General features: G+C 54.4%; 1 protein-coding gene across 1 annotated transcript in view; it reads right to left on the reverse strand.

Annotated features, from left to right (window-relative positions):
* CREB3L1 (cAMP responsive element binding protein 3 like 1) overlaps positions 1 to 15,734 on the reverse strand; it is a 35,085-nt gene extending 19,351 nt beyond the window's left edge. The window contains exon 1 of the mRNA XM_027114871.1: positions 15,173 to 15,734. Within this exon, the coding sequence (XP_026970672.1) occupies positions 15,173 to 15,274 (102 nt within the window). The 5' untranslated portion in view covers positions 15,275 to 15,734. The remainder of the gene's footprint in view (positions 1 to 15,172) is intronic.
* Between the last annotated feature and the right edge of the window lie 330 nt (positions 15,735 to 16,064).

The raw sequence follows: 16,064 nt of genomic DNA on the forward strand, positions 1-16,064 counted from the left end.
TTCTCCAGTTCACACACAAAAAGTTCAGGTTTCAGACTACCTGATGGAAAACGATTGGGGCAGCGAATCAACGTTCTGAGGGGGATAGGGTTCTACTGGGGGTGAGCGTTCTACCGGGGTTGCCTTTCCAAGCAACTGGGGTGGGAAGCCAGAGAAGGAAATATTATGATTTGTTTCCCTCCTTGTTGAAGACTTTTTCCAACAGTCTTGCCAATGTAAGCTCCTTCCCGGCTGCCACGCGCAGCCGGCGCCGGCTCCCCTCTCTTGGAGGACAGGTCCCGAGCTCTCGGGCTCTCAGCCCCGCGCACCCCTCCCCCTCCGCAGCATCTCCTCCCGGAGCCGGGTCCCAGTCGCCGACCCTTTAAGTTTAAAGGAGAGTGTCCAGTCGGCCCCACGTGGCCCAAGAAAGGTTAACGCCGGCGCGCGGGGGGCCGCCCCGCGCCGGAACCCAGCATGCTCATTGGTCGGATCTGCGGAGGTCGTGGCCAATGGGAGGAGGCTGCGAGACACCCGCCGCTGGAGCCGCGGGGAGGGGGCGGGACGAGGGCACTGCTCGCGCGGGGGAGGGCTCGCGGCCTCCGCCGAAGGCGCGAGCTGCGCAAGGTTAGAGTGTGTTTGTCTTGTCTCCCTTTCTGCACCTGAGGCAGAGGCAGAAATGGCCCCTTTGAGCTTTCAGGTGCGCCTGGCAGTTCTGTGGTGCCCTAAGACCCTTACCAGCTGTGTGGCCTCGACCCTGCACCGGGAGCCCGAGGAAGTGAAGACAGAGGGGAGGCCAGGCCCCAATTCTTAAATTCCTTCGCGGCTCTTCCAGCTCAGCGACTTCCTTCCCTCCTCGAATAATCCTACCTTGGGCGCATTGATGGGGCAACGGGAGTCTCTGTCCCAGGTAGGGGGAGGTGGGACACTCCAGGGCGGTAATAGCGCCGTCTGAGGCTCCTTTCAGTTCCCCTCCTCTAATTCCTCCCTGGGGGTCGATGCAGAGAGAAGGAAAAGCTCTGGGGACGCGGCTGTCACCTGAGGGTGTGTGTGGGAAAGAGGTTTCCCCACCTGCCGCAGCCTGAGAGCGCCCCTTTCTCTCTGGTCCCTACCCCTCGGCGCCTGCACCCGCATCCCGGGCTTCTCCCCCTCCCCCAATCCAGGCTGATTCAGTCTGTGTTTGGGGGAAGGAGGGAGGAGGCCGGAGTGGGTCCAGGCTGAGCTGTGGGATAAGGAGTGGGGGGAATGCCGAGCCCGGACATTCCTTCCGAGAGAGTGAGCTCTGGGGAGCCATGGGAGGAGAGTCCTCTCACATTTCCCCTTCCCCTCCCCCGCAGGTTAGCCCCCCCCCCCACCTCCTCCACTGACCCATACATTCCGGGACGGTTACTTGCCTCGTGGTCACTAGAAAATTGCCCCCATTTCTAGCTGAAGGGCAACCAGTCTGAGTCACTGTTGTGCCCTGTGTGTGGCGGTGAGGGGTGGGGGGTAGGGTCAAGAGAGAGCAGGGAGGGGCTTGGGGAAGGGAGGTGGGCCCCTGGGTACCCAGTGGTCCTCCTAGTCCTGAAGCATCACCATCCAGTCATTTGGGGATAGGGGGAGATCCAGGCATCTTCCCAGAGCTAGACTGGAAGGCTGTCCTAGGAAGGAAAGAAGGCCCTAGACTCAGAGGTAGGAGGCCCCTGTTCAAGAGCCATCTGTGCTGTGAGACCTGGGCAGGGGCAGGTGGTGTCTCCTCTCCAGGCCTGTTGCCCCATCCGTTCCCCCACAGAGTCTGTGTTCCTACTGAGGCAGGGGTGGCAGGCATAGGGTGGAGTGGACTAGTCGTCAGAAAGTGGCCTCTTTTCCTCTGCTCTGGCATCTCTGGGGACTGTGAAGGGACAGAGCCAGTTTTCCTCATCCCTGGAGCCAGCCCCTCCCTGAGCCTTCCTGGCAGGGCACAGGGGTGAAGGGAAGCACATTGTTCCAGCCTCCAACCTCACTCTCATCCCCCATTCCCCACAGGCCCGGGGAAGGCGGCTGCTGAGGTTTCATATTTTCCCCCTACCAAACTCTTCACCACAGAGCCCGAGTCCAAATAAGCAGAAACGCTTCCCTGTGTGTGTGTGTGTGTGTGCGTGTGTGCGCGCACGCGTGCATGTGCGCACATGCTACACAGACGTGGGCTGTGAGGTTCTTTCTTACACAGGGAAACACCATCTTCCTGACACCACACAACATAAGATCCCCACATTTAGACACATTCAGACTGTTCCCTATACAGCCTGGCACAGATACTAATGCACATACACACTCTCTGGGCTCACATAGGCTGACACTGGCAGGCACTGACACAGACCCAACAAGGAAACACTCCTCAGATGTGATCAGACAGACACAGACTCCCATGTGCGCACATACACACACATACGTGCAGTTACCCGAGACAGTCACGGTCACAGACGTGGGCATGCACACTCTCACACAAACACACACAACATCTCACAGCACCACAGCGCTGAATGCTGACTGTGCCAAGCCACATGCCTGAGTCATGTGACCCCCAGCGAGGGAGCGTTGGGAGTCCCGGGCTTGCCTGGGGCTGGGACGGTGAGGGCTGGGACTGGAGGAAGAGGTACCATGGGAACTGAGCTTTTCCGTGCCTGTGTGCTGGAGAAAAGAAGTGGGAGAGGAAAGGGCAGGCTGGTGCCCGCCACAGGCTGCCGCTGTGCAGAGCAGGGTCCACGGTCTCTGCAGCCCCCAGCCCTGTTAGTCTGGCTCTCCAGTTCCCCCTCCTGACACTGTGGTAGCCCTTCCCTGGCCAGACCACAGGTCCCTCAGGAAAGTGAAGAGCTGGCCTACAAGTTCCCAGCCAGCCCCTGGCATCTTCTGACCGGGCGGCCCATGTGCTGTGGTGCAGCCTTGGGGTGGGTGCCAGGTACTGTCTGGGCAGAAGGAAGCGATGGCCGCTAGTGCCGCCGCCCAGGGCTGGGATTAGCTGTGACTGGCACCACTGAGGGCACAGCAGCCCAGGGTCTGGCTGCTGGAGATGTTGGTCCATAGGCAGTAGCTGGAGGATCCCTGTGGGACAGCTCAGGACACTGGAGACTAAGTGCCAGGGCTGGCGCTGGGGGGCCTCTGGAGAATAAGAGCATCTAGTCCCATCCACTTATTCATCACTCGTGAATTTGTTCAGTGTTTACTGAGGACCTACTGTGTGCCCAACCCTGTGGATACAGAGATGAACAAAGCCCAGTTCCTGCTCCCAAAGGGCTTCCTGACTAGTGGTGTGACCACACATTTACGAAGGTAGGTGCAAGGCTTGAACTCTGATCTGTCTCCAGAACATTCTCCACCTTGGGATCTTCTAACATAAATATGACCATGTGACTCCCCTGCTCACTATCCACTAATGACTTCCTCTGTCCTTAGGCTAGTTTCCAACTTCCTTAGTATAGCTTGAAATGATCCAGCCATGTCACCTCTGTGTCTCGCTGTGTCCAATTCTCATCTGTGTCTCCAAAGCCTAGCACTGGTCCCAGCACATGGTAGGTGCTCAGCTCTTTGCTGAGTGACTGAGTGACTGAGTGGGCGAATGAAGGAATGTGCCAGTGAGCAAATGGACTGAGGCCTTTCCTTCTGCAGCTGAGCCTCCAGGAGTGACTGCCCTGAGTTCCGCTCTGCTGCCAGCCTGCTTCTGCCCCAGGCAGTTTCCATGCGCCTGGACGCCTTCCCTCGGCTCCTCCCTGGTGGGGCCCGTTGCACCCATTCTCTGGGTTGTACTTTCCCAAGGCCTTTTTGCTCTTAAGCCCCAGCCGGACCAGGTACCTGGGGACCACAGCCCCCAACTCAGCTCTGGAGGAACTGTCCCCAGGGTTAGGCCAGGTCCCAGAGGATAAACGAAGCCCAGTGGCCAACTGGCCGAGCTGCTTTTCCGGCCCCTGGCCAGCTGGAAGGCCCTCTTGGGCTGGAGCCTGCCACCAGGCTCTGGCTGGAATTCCCTTGGCCTCTTCCCTCTCCTCTGTGCACTCAGCATTCGGCCTCTGGCTTCCTCAGCGGTCCCGGGCCTGTCTGAGTTGTCCTCAGGTTTTATTTTTGGAAGAAGTTGCATTCTCTCTCCTTATTTACTCCCTTCCTTCAGGGAAGGTGTGGGACCCCTGGGCTCGGCTGGGGATCAGGCTGTGACTCCAGCCCCTGGGGTTTGGACTTCCCTGGGGCTCCAAGGAGGGGACCTCCAAAGATTCCTGACCGATCTGATGCTTCAAAGCCATCTGACTCTGCCCTCCTTCCCCCACCCAGTGTGTGACTAATGCCTGCCCCTGCCCTTCTTGAAGAGCCCCACAATAGCCAAAAGAAATCATTACAATTTTAGAGCTGAAAGGAACTCTGGCATCATTAGGTCCATCCCCGTTTACTTGTAGAAGCAATGTAGTTCAATGGTTATAAGCAAGAGAGGCAGACAGATCCAGTTCTAATCCTGGCTCTGCTGCCTACTGTGTAGCCTTGGGCAAGTTACTTAACCTTTCTGAGCCTCTGTCTCAGCTATGAAATAGGGGAACTTATATCTACGCCACCTGTGAGGTTGCTGTGAGGGTTAAATGAGACCACATTTGTAAAGTGCTTTGTACAATGCAAGACACATAGAAGGCTCTTTTCAAATGTAGCTATTATTATTATTATTATTATCATTATTATTACAGAGAGGAAAACTGAGAGCCAAGGGAAGGAATGGACTTGCCCAGGATCACACAGCTCAAGGTAAGCAGCCATTCCCAGAGTCTTTCCTCTGTCTCCATCTCCCTTCCAAGGAGAAGGGAGGGGGCAGGCACCAGCCCAAAGGAGGAATCTCCTTGAGTCAGTCGCATGGGCAAACCCCTGGGTCTTCCATGGCTGCCTCCTGCATCAGGCCCGGGCCCTCCTCTGACTCAGGCATTTCCTCCACTGCCCTAGGGGCTTCTTGCTTACTGGAGGTGAGAGGTCCAGGGAGGAGACCCCAGGCTGAGGGTCCACCTCAGCCCCAAGGTGGACCCCAGGCCAGCAGGACTATGAGAGGAGGGGGAAATGCTGGGTCCTGACATCACAGAGCAGAGAAGCTGGAGCCACAGCCATGCAGGCCAGCTGGGGCCCTTCCAGCACGTCCAGATGTCTCAGGAATGTGCTGAGCTGGGAACCACCTCACTCCTTCCCTCACCACCCCCAAGCCCTCATCCCCTCATATGCTTGCTCAAGTTCTGCCTCTGCCCCGCCTCCTACCCTTCCTCTTTCATCTCTCCCTGGGAGAGCCTCGTGTCCACTGTCCCTCTGGTTCCTTGCCACAGTCCAGCTGCCTCTCAGACCTCTGAAGGGGTCACCAGAGGCAAGAGCCCTTCCCCTTCTGCAGACCCCCTGGTCTGACTATGAAGGGTGCGGGGGCGGGGAGATGGAAGCCTGAGCTAACTGGGAGGGGAAAGTTCTGAGCAGATAGTGCCTGCCAGATCGCAAATGTGGAACTGGTTTGCAGCCCTGGGAGAGAAAGGGGTGAAGGCTTTGGGGTGGTAGAGGGCAGGGTTGGGCCTCTTCTCCGGGAGGATGATGAAAGGGGCTTTGGGTATCTTGTCCCAGTTGATGGGTGGGAGGGCCAAGGAGAGGAGGTGCCAAGCTGGGCTGGGCTCAGAAGGAGGGCTCAGATCCTTCTAGGCCGCTGGGATCAATGGGGACGTGCTTTGCCTGATACTGGAGGGTCCTGAGAGTGTGAGGGAACCCCATTAGGGTCTTGGGGTTGGGCCAGGAGGCACGACATGGTTCAGACTGGAGCTCTCAGCCCCAAAGAGGGACAGCTTGTGTCTCCGCAAGGGTGGAGTTGCCTTGGGCCTCCCCAGGCCAGCCTGGCCCCAAGTGCTGGGGATGAGAGAGCCAGAAGGGAACTGGTGCTCCTGGCCAGTGTGAGAGTGACATCAGGGCAGGGGGTAGAAATCAGAGGAGAGAAGGGACCTGGGGTCAGTTGCTGCCTCGGCCTGCTCTGGGCACAGAGAGGAGCCCACAATGCTGTCTTGGGGGAGAGGCCGTGATCATCCAGACAGGCTGACAGCTGGGATGCCCTAATGGACTCTAGACCTCCTAGCACTGACACGGTTCAGGGGAGCTGGGACCACTGCCCTGTCCAGCTCAGAACTATCATTGAGAACTATCACTGGCTCCCTTCTGCCTGCTGAAAAAACTCTCAGCTCCTAAGCACAGCATTCAAGGTTTGTCACAAATTGATCTCAACTTTCCACTATAGCTGGAACCCCTCATCTTTCCTTTCCCTCCAGCCTCATTGGATGACTGCTCCCAGTTCCTCAAATCTGCTGTAAGCTCCATGGCTGCAGGGCCTTTGCTGGTACCATTCCCTGTGCCTGGAAGGCCTTTGCCTTTTATCTCCTCATTCTAACTCCTATCAGCCTTTAAGGCCCAACTCAGTGCTGCTTCCGCCAGGAAGCCTTCCTTGATCACCCAGCTGGAGGAGTCCTCTCCATCTTATACCACTGAAGCATTCATCAGCCACTGGTTAATATGATGCCTTGAACTCTAATTATCCACAATGGGACCCATCTCTCCTTCTAAACTTTAACCAGGGTAGGATATAGGATGGATTTCATCCTCGAACCTTCTGCAGGGCTTCACACAGGGACTGGCATACAGTATACCTAATAACAATAATAGCTAATATTTATATGCCAGGCACTGTTCTAGTTCCTTCCATGCAGTACCTGATTTAAGTTTCAGAAGATCAGGTAGCTACTATTAGTACTGCCATTGAATGGTTAAGGAAACTGAGGCACAGAGAAGTTAAGTAGCTTACCCAGTTTATTCAGTTAGCAAGTGGCTGAGCCAGGATTTGAACCCAAGCTCTGATTGCAGAGCTTGTGCTCTTAAGCACACATGACAACACTGGATGTTGAAGGAATAATGATCGATTTCCTGCTGTCCCATCCCAGCACCTAGGGCCAGATACAAAATATGGTCCCCCATTCCAGGCACTGTGTCCTCACATGGGGCCCCAGATTTGCTCATCCCTGGCCATCCCTCTCCTGATGCCCAGAAAGACATAGCCCTGAGAAGAGGCCTGGGGTCTTTTGCCTTTACCCAAAGAAAACAGCCTTTCAGCTCCAGAGAGGTCCAACAGGTAGGCAAATAAAATCCCTATGGTTAGGGGTCAACAAAGGGATGAAGATGGGACATTCCTCCAAGGGCAGTCCAATGCTGAGGACCGTCCTTTTGGGCAGGGACAGCAACAATCAGAATGAAAACAGCAGCAACAACTACTGTTTGTAGAGGGCTTGCCGTGTGCCATGCACTGTGCTAGGCTCTTTGCAAGAGTTGTCTAACTGAGTCCTTGTAAGAACCCTGTGTGCTACAGTCATCCTTACTTAATGGATGAGGAAAATAAACTCAGAGAGGTTAAGGCACCTGTCCAAGCTCACACAGATGACAAATGATGAGAGCCAGGATTTGCTCCCAGGTCTAGGCAGGGCTAAAACCAACCACTAATGGTCACCCCACACCACCTCAGGTATGGCTTGGCTCCCCAGCGCTTGTCGGGGTATCTGCCTTCTGACCTGTGGACTTGCTGTCTGGTCAGGTGGGGTCTGGGAATAGACACCAGGTCTCAGGAGAATTTCTGTTCAGAATCTGCCCAGAGTGGAATGGATTTAGAGTCTACCGCTCAACTTTTCCCCAAGCTCATGCAACTTTGAGAGCCCAGGATATTGAGAGCTGGGTCGATTTCTTTAGCTGAGTAGTGAGTACCCAGGTATCCATTTTATTACACTTTGTAATTCATATACATGCATTATATATATTCTCTTATGTGCATGATATATTTCATAATAGAAAAGGCCACCATAATTAGGAGATTGGGATTAACATAGACACACTACTGTATATAAAACAGATAACTAACAAGGACATACTGTATAGCACAGGGAACTCTACTCAATATTCTGTAATAACCTATATGGGAAAAGAATCTGAAAAAGAATGGAGATATATATATATAACTGATTCACTTTGTTGTACACCTGAAACTAGCACAACATTGTAAATCAACTACAATAAAAATTAAAAAAAAAGAAAAAAGAAAAGGCCATCATGATAGAGTGAAAGGTAGATGTAGGATTTAGGTTAAGAGTCGCTACTTGATAAATAAAATCCACCTAAAAAAAGAAAAGTACCATCAAAGCTGAAGTGTGGGAGTGTCCTTTCTCCCATTACCCATCCACCCACTCGTTCATCCATCCATCACCGCTTCTCATTCCTTCCTTCCATCTATTCAATAAATAAACATTTCCTGAGCACCCAGTCACTATAGCTATAACTAGTGAATAGATAAAAACAATTGCCTGACACTCCCTGCCCTCAAAGAACTCTCAGTCTAGTTCAGCAATGAGGAAACCAAGGGGAAGTGATTTGCCCAAGGTCACACAGAGAGTTAGGGAGCTGAGGTGAGGAGAGGTGAGAACATTCTAGGCAGCAGGGAACACATGGGAAAAGGCTTGGGCCTGTCTGCCTCCCCAGCAAGTCCCCTCAATTGCTGCTTTCAAACTGCCTCCTGGCTCTCCGTGAGGGCCTGAAGAGCCTGCCTTACTCCACTGCTGCTTTCATTTTTGTTATTCTTTTGGAAGAAGAAGAGGGGGACAGCTGCTGCTGTCCAGCTGTTCTGTCAGACCACACAGCCCAGCCCAGATGTGTCAGCCTCTCTGTGATGGGTGAAATGGCTCCTGGGCCAAGGGCCAAGGAAGCTGCAGTGAGGGCTCTGTCCCGGGAGAGTTGGGAGAAGAGGCACCTTCAGCCCGGCAGCAGAGAAGCCCAATATTCCTCCAGCTGTCAAGTTGGCCTCGCTCATGATGTGGTATGTCCAGTTCATAAGGATCAGGATTTTGACAAGGAAATCACCCTTGATCTATTTTCTCTGATGGTCAGAGTTCTGGGCTGTTTCTTGCCCCTCCCAGCTTCCCCAGAACCAGACATCCTCATGCCTACCTTCTGCCCAGTCCTGCTCCCCAGTTCTACCATTTGCTCTGCCTGCTGAAGCGGGTTACTTCGTGTTCCAGCCAGAGCAATGCTCATGGTCTTGACTTAACTCCACCCAAATCTTCTTCCTCCATCCTGCCCCCTGGAGCGCTGAGACTTCCAGAAGAACAGCCTGTTCTCCAGCATCTGGAGCTGGTTTCTTGAGGGAGGTTCAAGAGCAAGCCAGGTCCCACAGAGGGATGCTCTGAGAGGGCTTTGGTACCAGGACTTGCAGGAGGCACATCGTATGGGGAAGGGAAGACACAAAGCGGGGCTGGCCTTCGTCCTCCCCTGTCCTGGCACAGCGGCCAGGCCAGACAGAAACAGACCCTCCTGGGGAGTCCTGGAAACTGCAGAGAGCAAAGGTCCAAGTTCCCAGGTGGGCCGGGGAGTGGCATCCTAGAGTGAGGATGAGGAGAGGGCAGGGGATGGGATGTGTGGTCTCTTCTCTGACAGGCCAGGCAACGTGCTGGCTCTGCCCTTAAAGCTCTAGGCATCCATGGTGCCCTAAGGATGGGAGTGAGTGAGCGTGACGGCGGAGCCCCTCTGATATCTGAGATCCCAAACGTTCCTGCCCTGGAGGGCAAAGTCCAAACCAGAACAAGAGCGGGAGAGAAGATGGTGATTTCTCTTCCTTGACTCCATGGGACCCTGTCCCGAGAACAGCATTTAGATGTCCCCTCCTCTGTAAGTGTCAGTTTTCTCATCTGCACAGGGGCCAGTGATGCTTATATAACAGGCTCAGTAAAAGGGACACGGCCCCAGTCCTCCCTGCCGAAATACCTTCCAATAACTCCTTTGCCTATAGGGATGGTGATATTGGAGAGGGAGGGTGGGGAGGTCACCTCCTCTGAGAACCTTCCATGATCTCCAGCCCGGCTGGAGGCTCCTCTTTGGGCTCCCATCATGCTCTGCTGCATCATGGCACCCCGCGGTGCTGCTCTGTCTGCTTCCCTCTCTGTCTCTCTCATTTGGCTGTGAGTGGCTGGAGGTCATTCTGCACAGTGACCAACACTGGCGCTCCTTTAGTTCCCAGTTGTTAAAGGACGGATGTATGTATTGAAAAATAACCAAGTGAATTCCCAGCTGGTCCAGGGAAGCCGGAGGGACTTCACAGCAGATGGGGACACAGGCAGCATTTTTGTGGGACCCAGTCCGCATCACCCTCAGGGCTGGCTAGGCCAGAACCTGAGAATCCAGGGCCCCTTCTGGAATTATCAGTACACTTCTTGAACACTCAGGCCTGTCTTCTTAAAAACAGTCTCCCCTTCCCTTATAGGGACTGCCTATAAGGGAGTCTGAAGTCATTTTCTCTACAAATACAGTAGACCCTTGAAATAGAGCAAAGTACACTACAATGTGACCAAATTTGGCTTCTGTCCTATGTCTGGGACCCATCTCAAATAAAGGTGGGAAAAGCTCTTATCTTTGTGGGGCTGGTAAAGAAGTGACTGCCTCGTGCTCCTCTGGAACTTCCTCAGCTTGGTTTGCTGCATATGCACTAAGGTTTCACAATCTTTACTTTTGTGCTTTTTGTGATAGTACAGACCAACTGAAAAATACCACTTTTCATTGATCCTACAATAACATAACTCCACATTTTGTATGATTGAAAATTTTGGACTCAGCTTATTGTTTTATGGTTGAGTTTTACTATACTAAACGCCTGTTTTGTGCCACAGTACTGTGCTAGGTTTATGGCAATGAACACAACTGACATGGCCTCTGTTCTTAGGGAACTTGCTTTCTCACAGAGGAAGTGGATAATAAGCTGATAAAATAACAGCAAATTGAGATATGAGCTACGAAGAAATCAAAGGACTGAAACAGGGACTTCCCTGGCGGTCCAGTGGTTAAGGCTCCGTGCTTCCACTGCAGAGGGCATAGGATTTAATCCCTGGTCAGGGAACTGAGATCCCACATGCTGTGCGGCACGGCCAAAACAACAACAACTACAACAACAACGGACTGAAACAAAACAATAAGGGGTCCCACTTGAGGTGGTTGGGGAGGCTTCTCTAACGAGGCTTCCTTTGAACTGAGTAAGATGAGATGGAGAGAACTGGAAAGCATTCTAGATGTCAGGGATAGCATGTGCAAAGGCCCCGCGGCAGGACTAGAAAAGACTTAGTTTTAAGCTGGGTGAGTGTGGATCCAGGAGTCCCCGCAAACTGGACAAGGGGAAACTGGGGAAGATGGAAGCCCTAGAGCCAACTGGTGCTCAGGGTGAAGCCTAAGCCACAAGTTCAAAATCTGCTGTGCATCTGTCAGCTGTAGACTATCCTACACCAGGGGTTGTGGGGGTCTGTGCCAAGGGTAGGGATGACTCAAGGCAATGATAACTCATTGGAAACCTTCCTGAATTTCAGAGACAGTGTGGGCCGCAGTACCCTGATGGCTGGGAGTAGAGAGCATCCTTTTTCCTCTTCCTTAAAAAATGTGGGGCTGGCCTGAGGGTTAGGGAAAAAGGATTCATTCAGCAATGGTTGGTTGAAGCCTCCTCTGTGCCAAGCACTGTACTGGGCACTGGAGATACAGCAGTGAACAAGACAGTTAAACGCCTGCCCTCAAAGAGCTCACATCCTAGTGGGGGGAGCAAAACCAAAATAAAAAGCTGCCCAAAACAAACTTAGTGTTTTAGAGGAGAAGGAGGTGTCTGGGGCGATCTCCCTTCCTGAAGGGGAGCGCTGAGATTTGGGCTCCTCCATTAGTTTTTCTCTATTAGTTCTTTTGTAGTGGATTCTACCTGGAGACCAGAGTGCCTCGGCCCTTGGGTCCTCTTTCCTGTTGGTGAGAATTTAAAGAGAAACACAGGCACATGCGCTCGCACCCCTCCCCTTTTAAGGGCTGTTAAAGGCCCACACACAGACATAGGAACACCCAAATGCACATACTTCTCTAATCTCCCTAAATCCCCCAAAGGCTGGGGTGGTGGAAATAGTAATGGTAGTGGTTCTCTGCTTCCCTACTCAGCTCAGGAGAAGCCAGGCTGGGGGCCTGAGGAGCAGTGATCAGGTTTAGCCCTCACCACCCCCCTTCCCCTGGGCTGGCCCCCGGTCCTTGTCATTCCCACACCTGGCCTCACCAGCTGCTGGGAGGTGAATGAGTGTGCTGGGCAAACATCCTTGCAGCTTCCTGCTGTGCCCCTCTGAGACAACAGAACTCCTCTTCCTCCTTCTCCTCCTCCCCACACCCTCCCAGATGGGGCTTCTCTGGGATCCAAAGCCATTTCCCTCTAAAGAAACCAGAGTCATCCTTTCCCCTGAGCCGGAGGACGGACCTAGTGTCTCTCTCTGTAGACACGACCTGTTCTCCCTCTGGTCCTTTATCCCAGTTCTCTGAGCACCAGGCCCTCTCTCATACCTGCCCAGGGGCTGAGGGGTCACAGGGTCCAAGGGAAGACGGCTCTAGGGAGGCCACGTCAGGAACTGTGGGAGAGTGGGGAGGGGATGGGAGGAGAAGCACCCTCATCTGGCAGGAAGGGCAGCTCCTTCCGAGGGATGTCTCTGAGAATCACATAGACAAGATTGCAATAGGATGAAGGTATTCTCACAGAAGGAAAAATACAGCACCCCTGGCCACCTCTAAGCACACATGGCTTATGCAAAGTATGCAACTCATTCTCCTGTCTCTGTCCAAGCGATTGCATATTTCTTACACAGTTGTGTTCAGGGTAAGCATCCTTTTTGATTTTTGCCTTTTGTACAGAGTAATAGAGCACACACGGTTTCCACCGTGACTTTATGGCTTTTATCTGGATTTTTAAGGATAGTGAATAACCTACCCTCCATTTTCCAGACCGAGAAGCACACGAACTTCACCCCTTTCCATCTTTAACCCTGGAAACACTTTCCTGTCCTCATGCAGGATGAAGAGGGAGTTGGGGATGGGGTTGGTATGGGGTCCCAGCTGGGAGGGACCTTAGACATCTAAACGATGGAGGCACCAGAGAAGGAAGGTGACCTGCTCAGGGTCACAAAGCAACTCCTACCAGAGTATTCTTTACTACTACCCCATCTAGTCTCCAGAGCATGTTAACTATGGAAACTTACCTGGCAGGCATCGTCCTGCATTAATCTTTAATTAATTTTCTCACTAAATCTCTATAATAACACTATGGGGAAGCTTCTGTATCTCCATTTTTCAGATGAGGAATCCAAGGCCCTCAGGAATAAAAGTCACTTGTTTGAACTGTCCAGCTGGCTGGTGGCAGAAGCACAGCTAGAACCAAATTTCCTGATTCCCAGCCCAGGAGTTTTCTTTCCTCTTAGAAATTCTTTCCTCTCCCCCTGCCTCACCTGGCCTTGCTTAGGCCTGAGATAAGGAGCTTTCCCAGCAGGGCTTTCCCCCCCCAGGCCCAGTACTGGATACCACTGTCTGATCATGATCATGCCTCCTTTCCTGTGCTGGACCAAGGCCCAGATGAGCAGCTGGGGATGCAAGGCTGAATGGAGCAGCAGGAAGAGGCTGTAGGCGGCAGAGTTCATTCAGAAGAAAGTCCAACTCAGAGCTGCTGAGGGCTGAGGGAACCTCACAGGGGGGCTCTGCCCATAAAGGTACACGCTGCAGCAAACTCCCTCCCTCTGACCAGTACCTGTTACCAACTCCAGGAGGGGCGTATGGAACCCCAGATCCCTGCTACTTCATTCCTAGGATCTGTGCCAGACCATCCTTAGAAAGAATGATCCAACCTCTTCCCATTTTACAGACACGGAAACAGGACCAGGAAGGAAAGCTGGTTGCATGGCCCAGGCTCACAGGGAAAGGCAGAAGCAGAGGCAGGACTAGAACCCAGGTCTCCCCACTGCTGGTTCAAGCCCTCTCCCCTCTTCCCCTCGGCTTGTCTGCAGAAGTGTGCTCTCTCTGACTGGAACCAGGGGCCTTCCTAGAGAGCAGGGTGACCTGGATCTACTGCCTAATGGAGGACCGGGAGACCTCTCACCCCATGCCTCCCTGACTCAGGTTCCCATCCCTGGACTTGTTCCCCACCAGCAGCCTGGAACAGTTTAGGTGGAAGTCCAAGATGCCCAGTCCTTTAACTCTCAGTGCATTTGGCTCTTGTCTGCCAGGTTTATCTTAGTCCCAGGAGTTAGAGGCCAGCAAATAGAGACCCTTGAGATGATCACTGGGGGGGGGTGTGTGTGTTTGTGTGTGTGTGTGTGTGTGTGTGTGTGCTGGGGGGGGAGGAGGGGAAGAGGGAGAGACTGGCAGGTCACTGCATGGGGTGGGGGAATCCCCCCAGATCCCCCAAGCAGCCCACATTTCAACCCGGCAGGCCCTTCTGAACCCAAAGATTTTCTCCCATTACCGAGCCCATCCCCCCGCCCCCCAGGGCCTTAGGGCTGAGCCTGAGAGAGGGAGGGAGGGAAGAAGAAAGAAGCCACGTTTCCTTAGGGAGGGAGGGGAAGAGAAAGAGAAGGACAAGCCCGGAGACAGAGACAGTCACGAAGCCACAGGGAGAGAGAGACAGTCAGGGAGACATAAGGGACAGAGAAACAGACCTAGAGAAAGACCTCCCTCCTTCTGAGCGATCACCCCGTGCTGCCCTGACCAGTTGAGGTCCCTCCCTGGGGGATCTCTGGCCTGACTTCCTGGGGAGGCCAGGGCAGCACCCCACATTTCCGGGTCTGGCTCAAAACCCGGGTCGGCCTCTGGCCCCCCAAGGGGCGTCTGGTCTCTGGCCCCCGAACACTCCCCTGTGCGCCCCCCAGCGGAGAACCAGACGCAGAGCCACCGAGGTCTTAAAGGGGGCGCAGGAAAGGGCGCCGCCAATTTGCTCCCAGTCTGGTCCCGGAACCCCAGGGTGGGTGGAGGACGATTAGAAGACTTGGGGGGGGGAGCAGAATTGGTGTTTCTTGAGGTCGTATCAGTGGATCCGATGGCCCCGACGCCTCGACGTTCCCTTCCCCTAGAAGGCCGAGGCCAATGTATCCATGGACGGAGCCTCCAGGAGGACCGTGCACGGGCGCAAGCTCAGAGGCTCCAGGTTCGGGGTCTAGGGAGGTGTCGAGGGATCTAGTCACCAAATCTCAGAGCTCTAAGCACGTGTCTCTCAAGGGGACCCTGCACCGAGCCCCCTCCCCCACTTCGGCCCAGTGCTGTGTAGTCCAGTCCTTCAGGGGGCCCCAGGTGCACCGCGAAGAGGAGTAAGGAGTGGTGGAAGGAAAACACAGACTCTTCATCTTACCGCATTGTTGAGGAAATCAGACTCGTTCAGATCCCCCAAGTCCAGGAAGCTGGATCCGGGGAACAGCCTGTCGGCCGGGAAGGGCTCCAAGACGGCGTCCATCGCGGCAGGCTCCGGAGACCCCCTTCGGCTGGGCTTCCCTCACTCCAGGGCGGCGGCGCGCCCGGCCCAGAGCTCCGGCCCGAGCGCTGGCAAGCGGGCGGGGGGCAGGTCCCGGGCAGAGCCCCGGGGGAGGGGCGGGCAGAGGCTGCGCGGCCCCGGGTAGGGGGCGCGGGGGGCGCGGAGGCCTTAGGGCAGCGGCGCAGAGCTGGCTGGGCTCAGGGGCCCCGGGCGCACCGCGGGCATTTAGCCGACTCCTCCTCCTCCCGCTCCTCCGGGGGCACAGCTGGCTTCCATGGGGAGCCCGGGAGTGGGGCTGAGGGCTTGAGGAGCCCCCCGGACTGGGTGGGAGCCGGGGGCGGGGGAGCTGAGCGCTCCCCCGAGACTGGGTGACTGCCGGGCGCTCCGCTCTCTCTGCGTCTCCCTCTGCACGGCTTCTGTCACTTTTCCTCTCTGTGAAACCGGGAACCCCTTGGCTGGTTAGCCCAGCTGGCTGAGGCGCCACTCCTCCACATCAATATTCACGATAATTTCATATTAATGAGGAGAAGGAGCGGCCTGAGGAATCGTCCCTCCTCTTTTAAAGAGACAGCTGCGAGCTAGTCTTGCCAATCTTTTTTCTCTGAAAAGATAGGGGCTTGAAGCAAAATTGTTCTAGAGCCAATAACTGTGTTCCTTGAACCTCAGCATCTTAAGGCTTTGCCAACCACACTCCCATAAGCTCACGAGGGAGCTGAGTTATTTCTATTCTTCCAGGCTTATGCTAGGGCCTGAACCAAATCCAAAGTCAGGG

This window comes from Aethalodelphis obliquidens, unplaced genomic scaffold (assembly GCF_003676395.1).
Source record: "Aethalodelphis obliquidens isolate GAN/ISIS:26980383/991018 unplaced genomic scaffold, ASM367639v1 scaffold14, whole genome shotgun sequence".
NCBI classification, from domain to species: domain Eukaryota; kingdom Metazoa; phylum Chordata; class Mammalia; order Artiodactyla; family Delphinidae; genus Aethalodelphis; species Aethalodelphis obliquidens.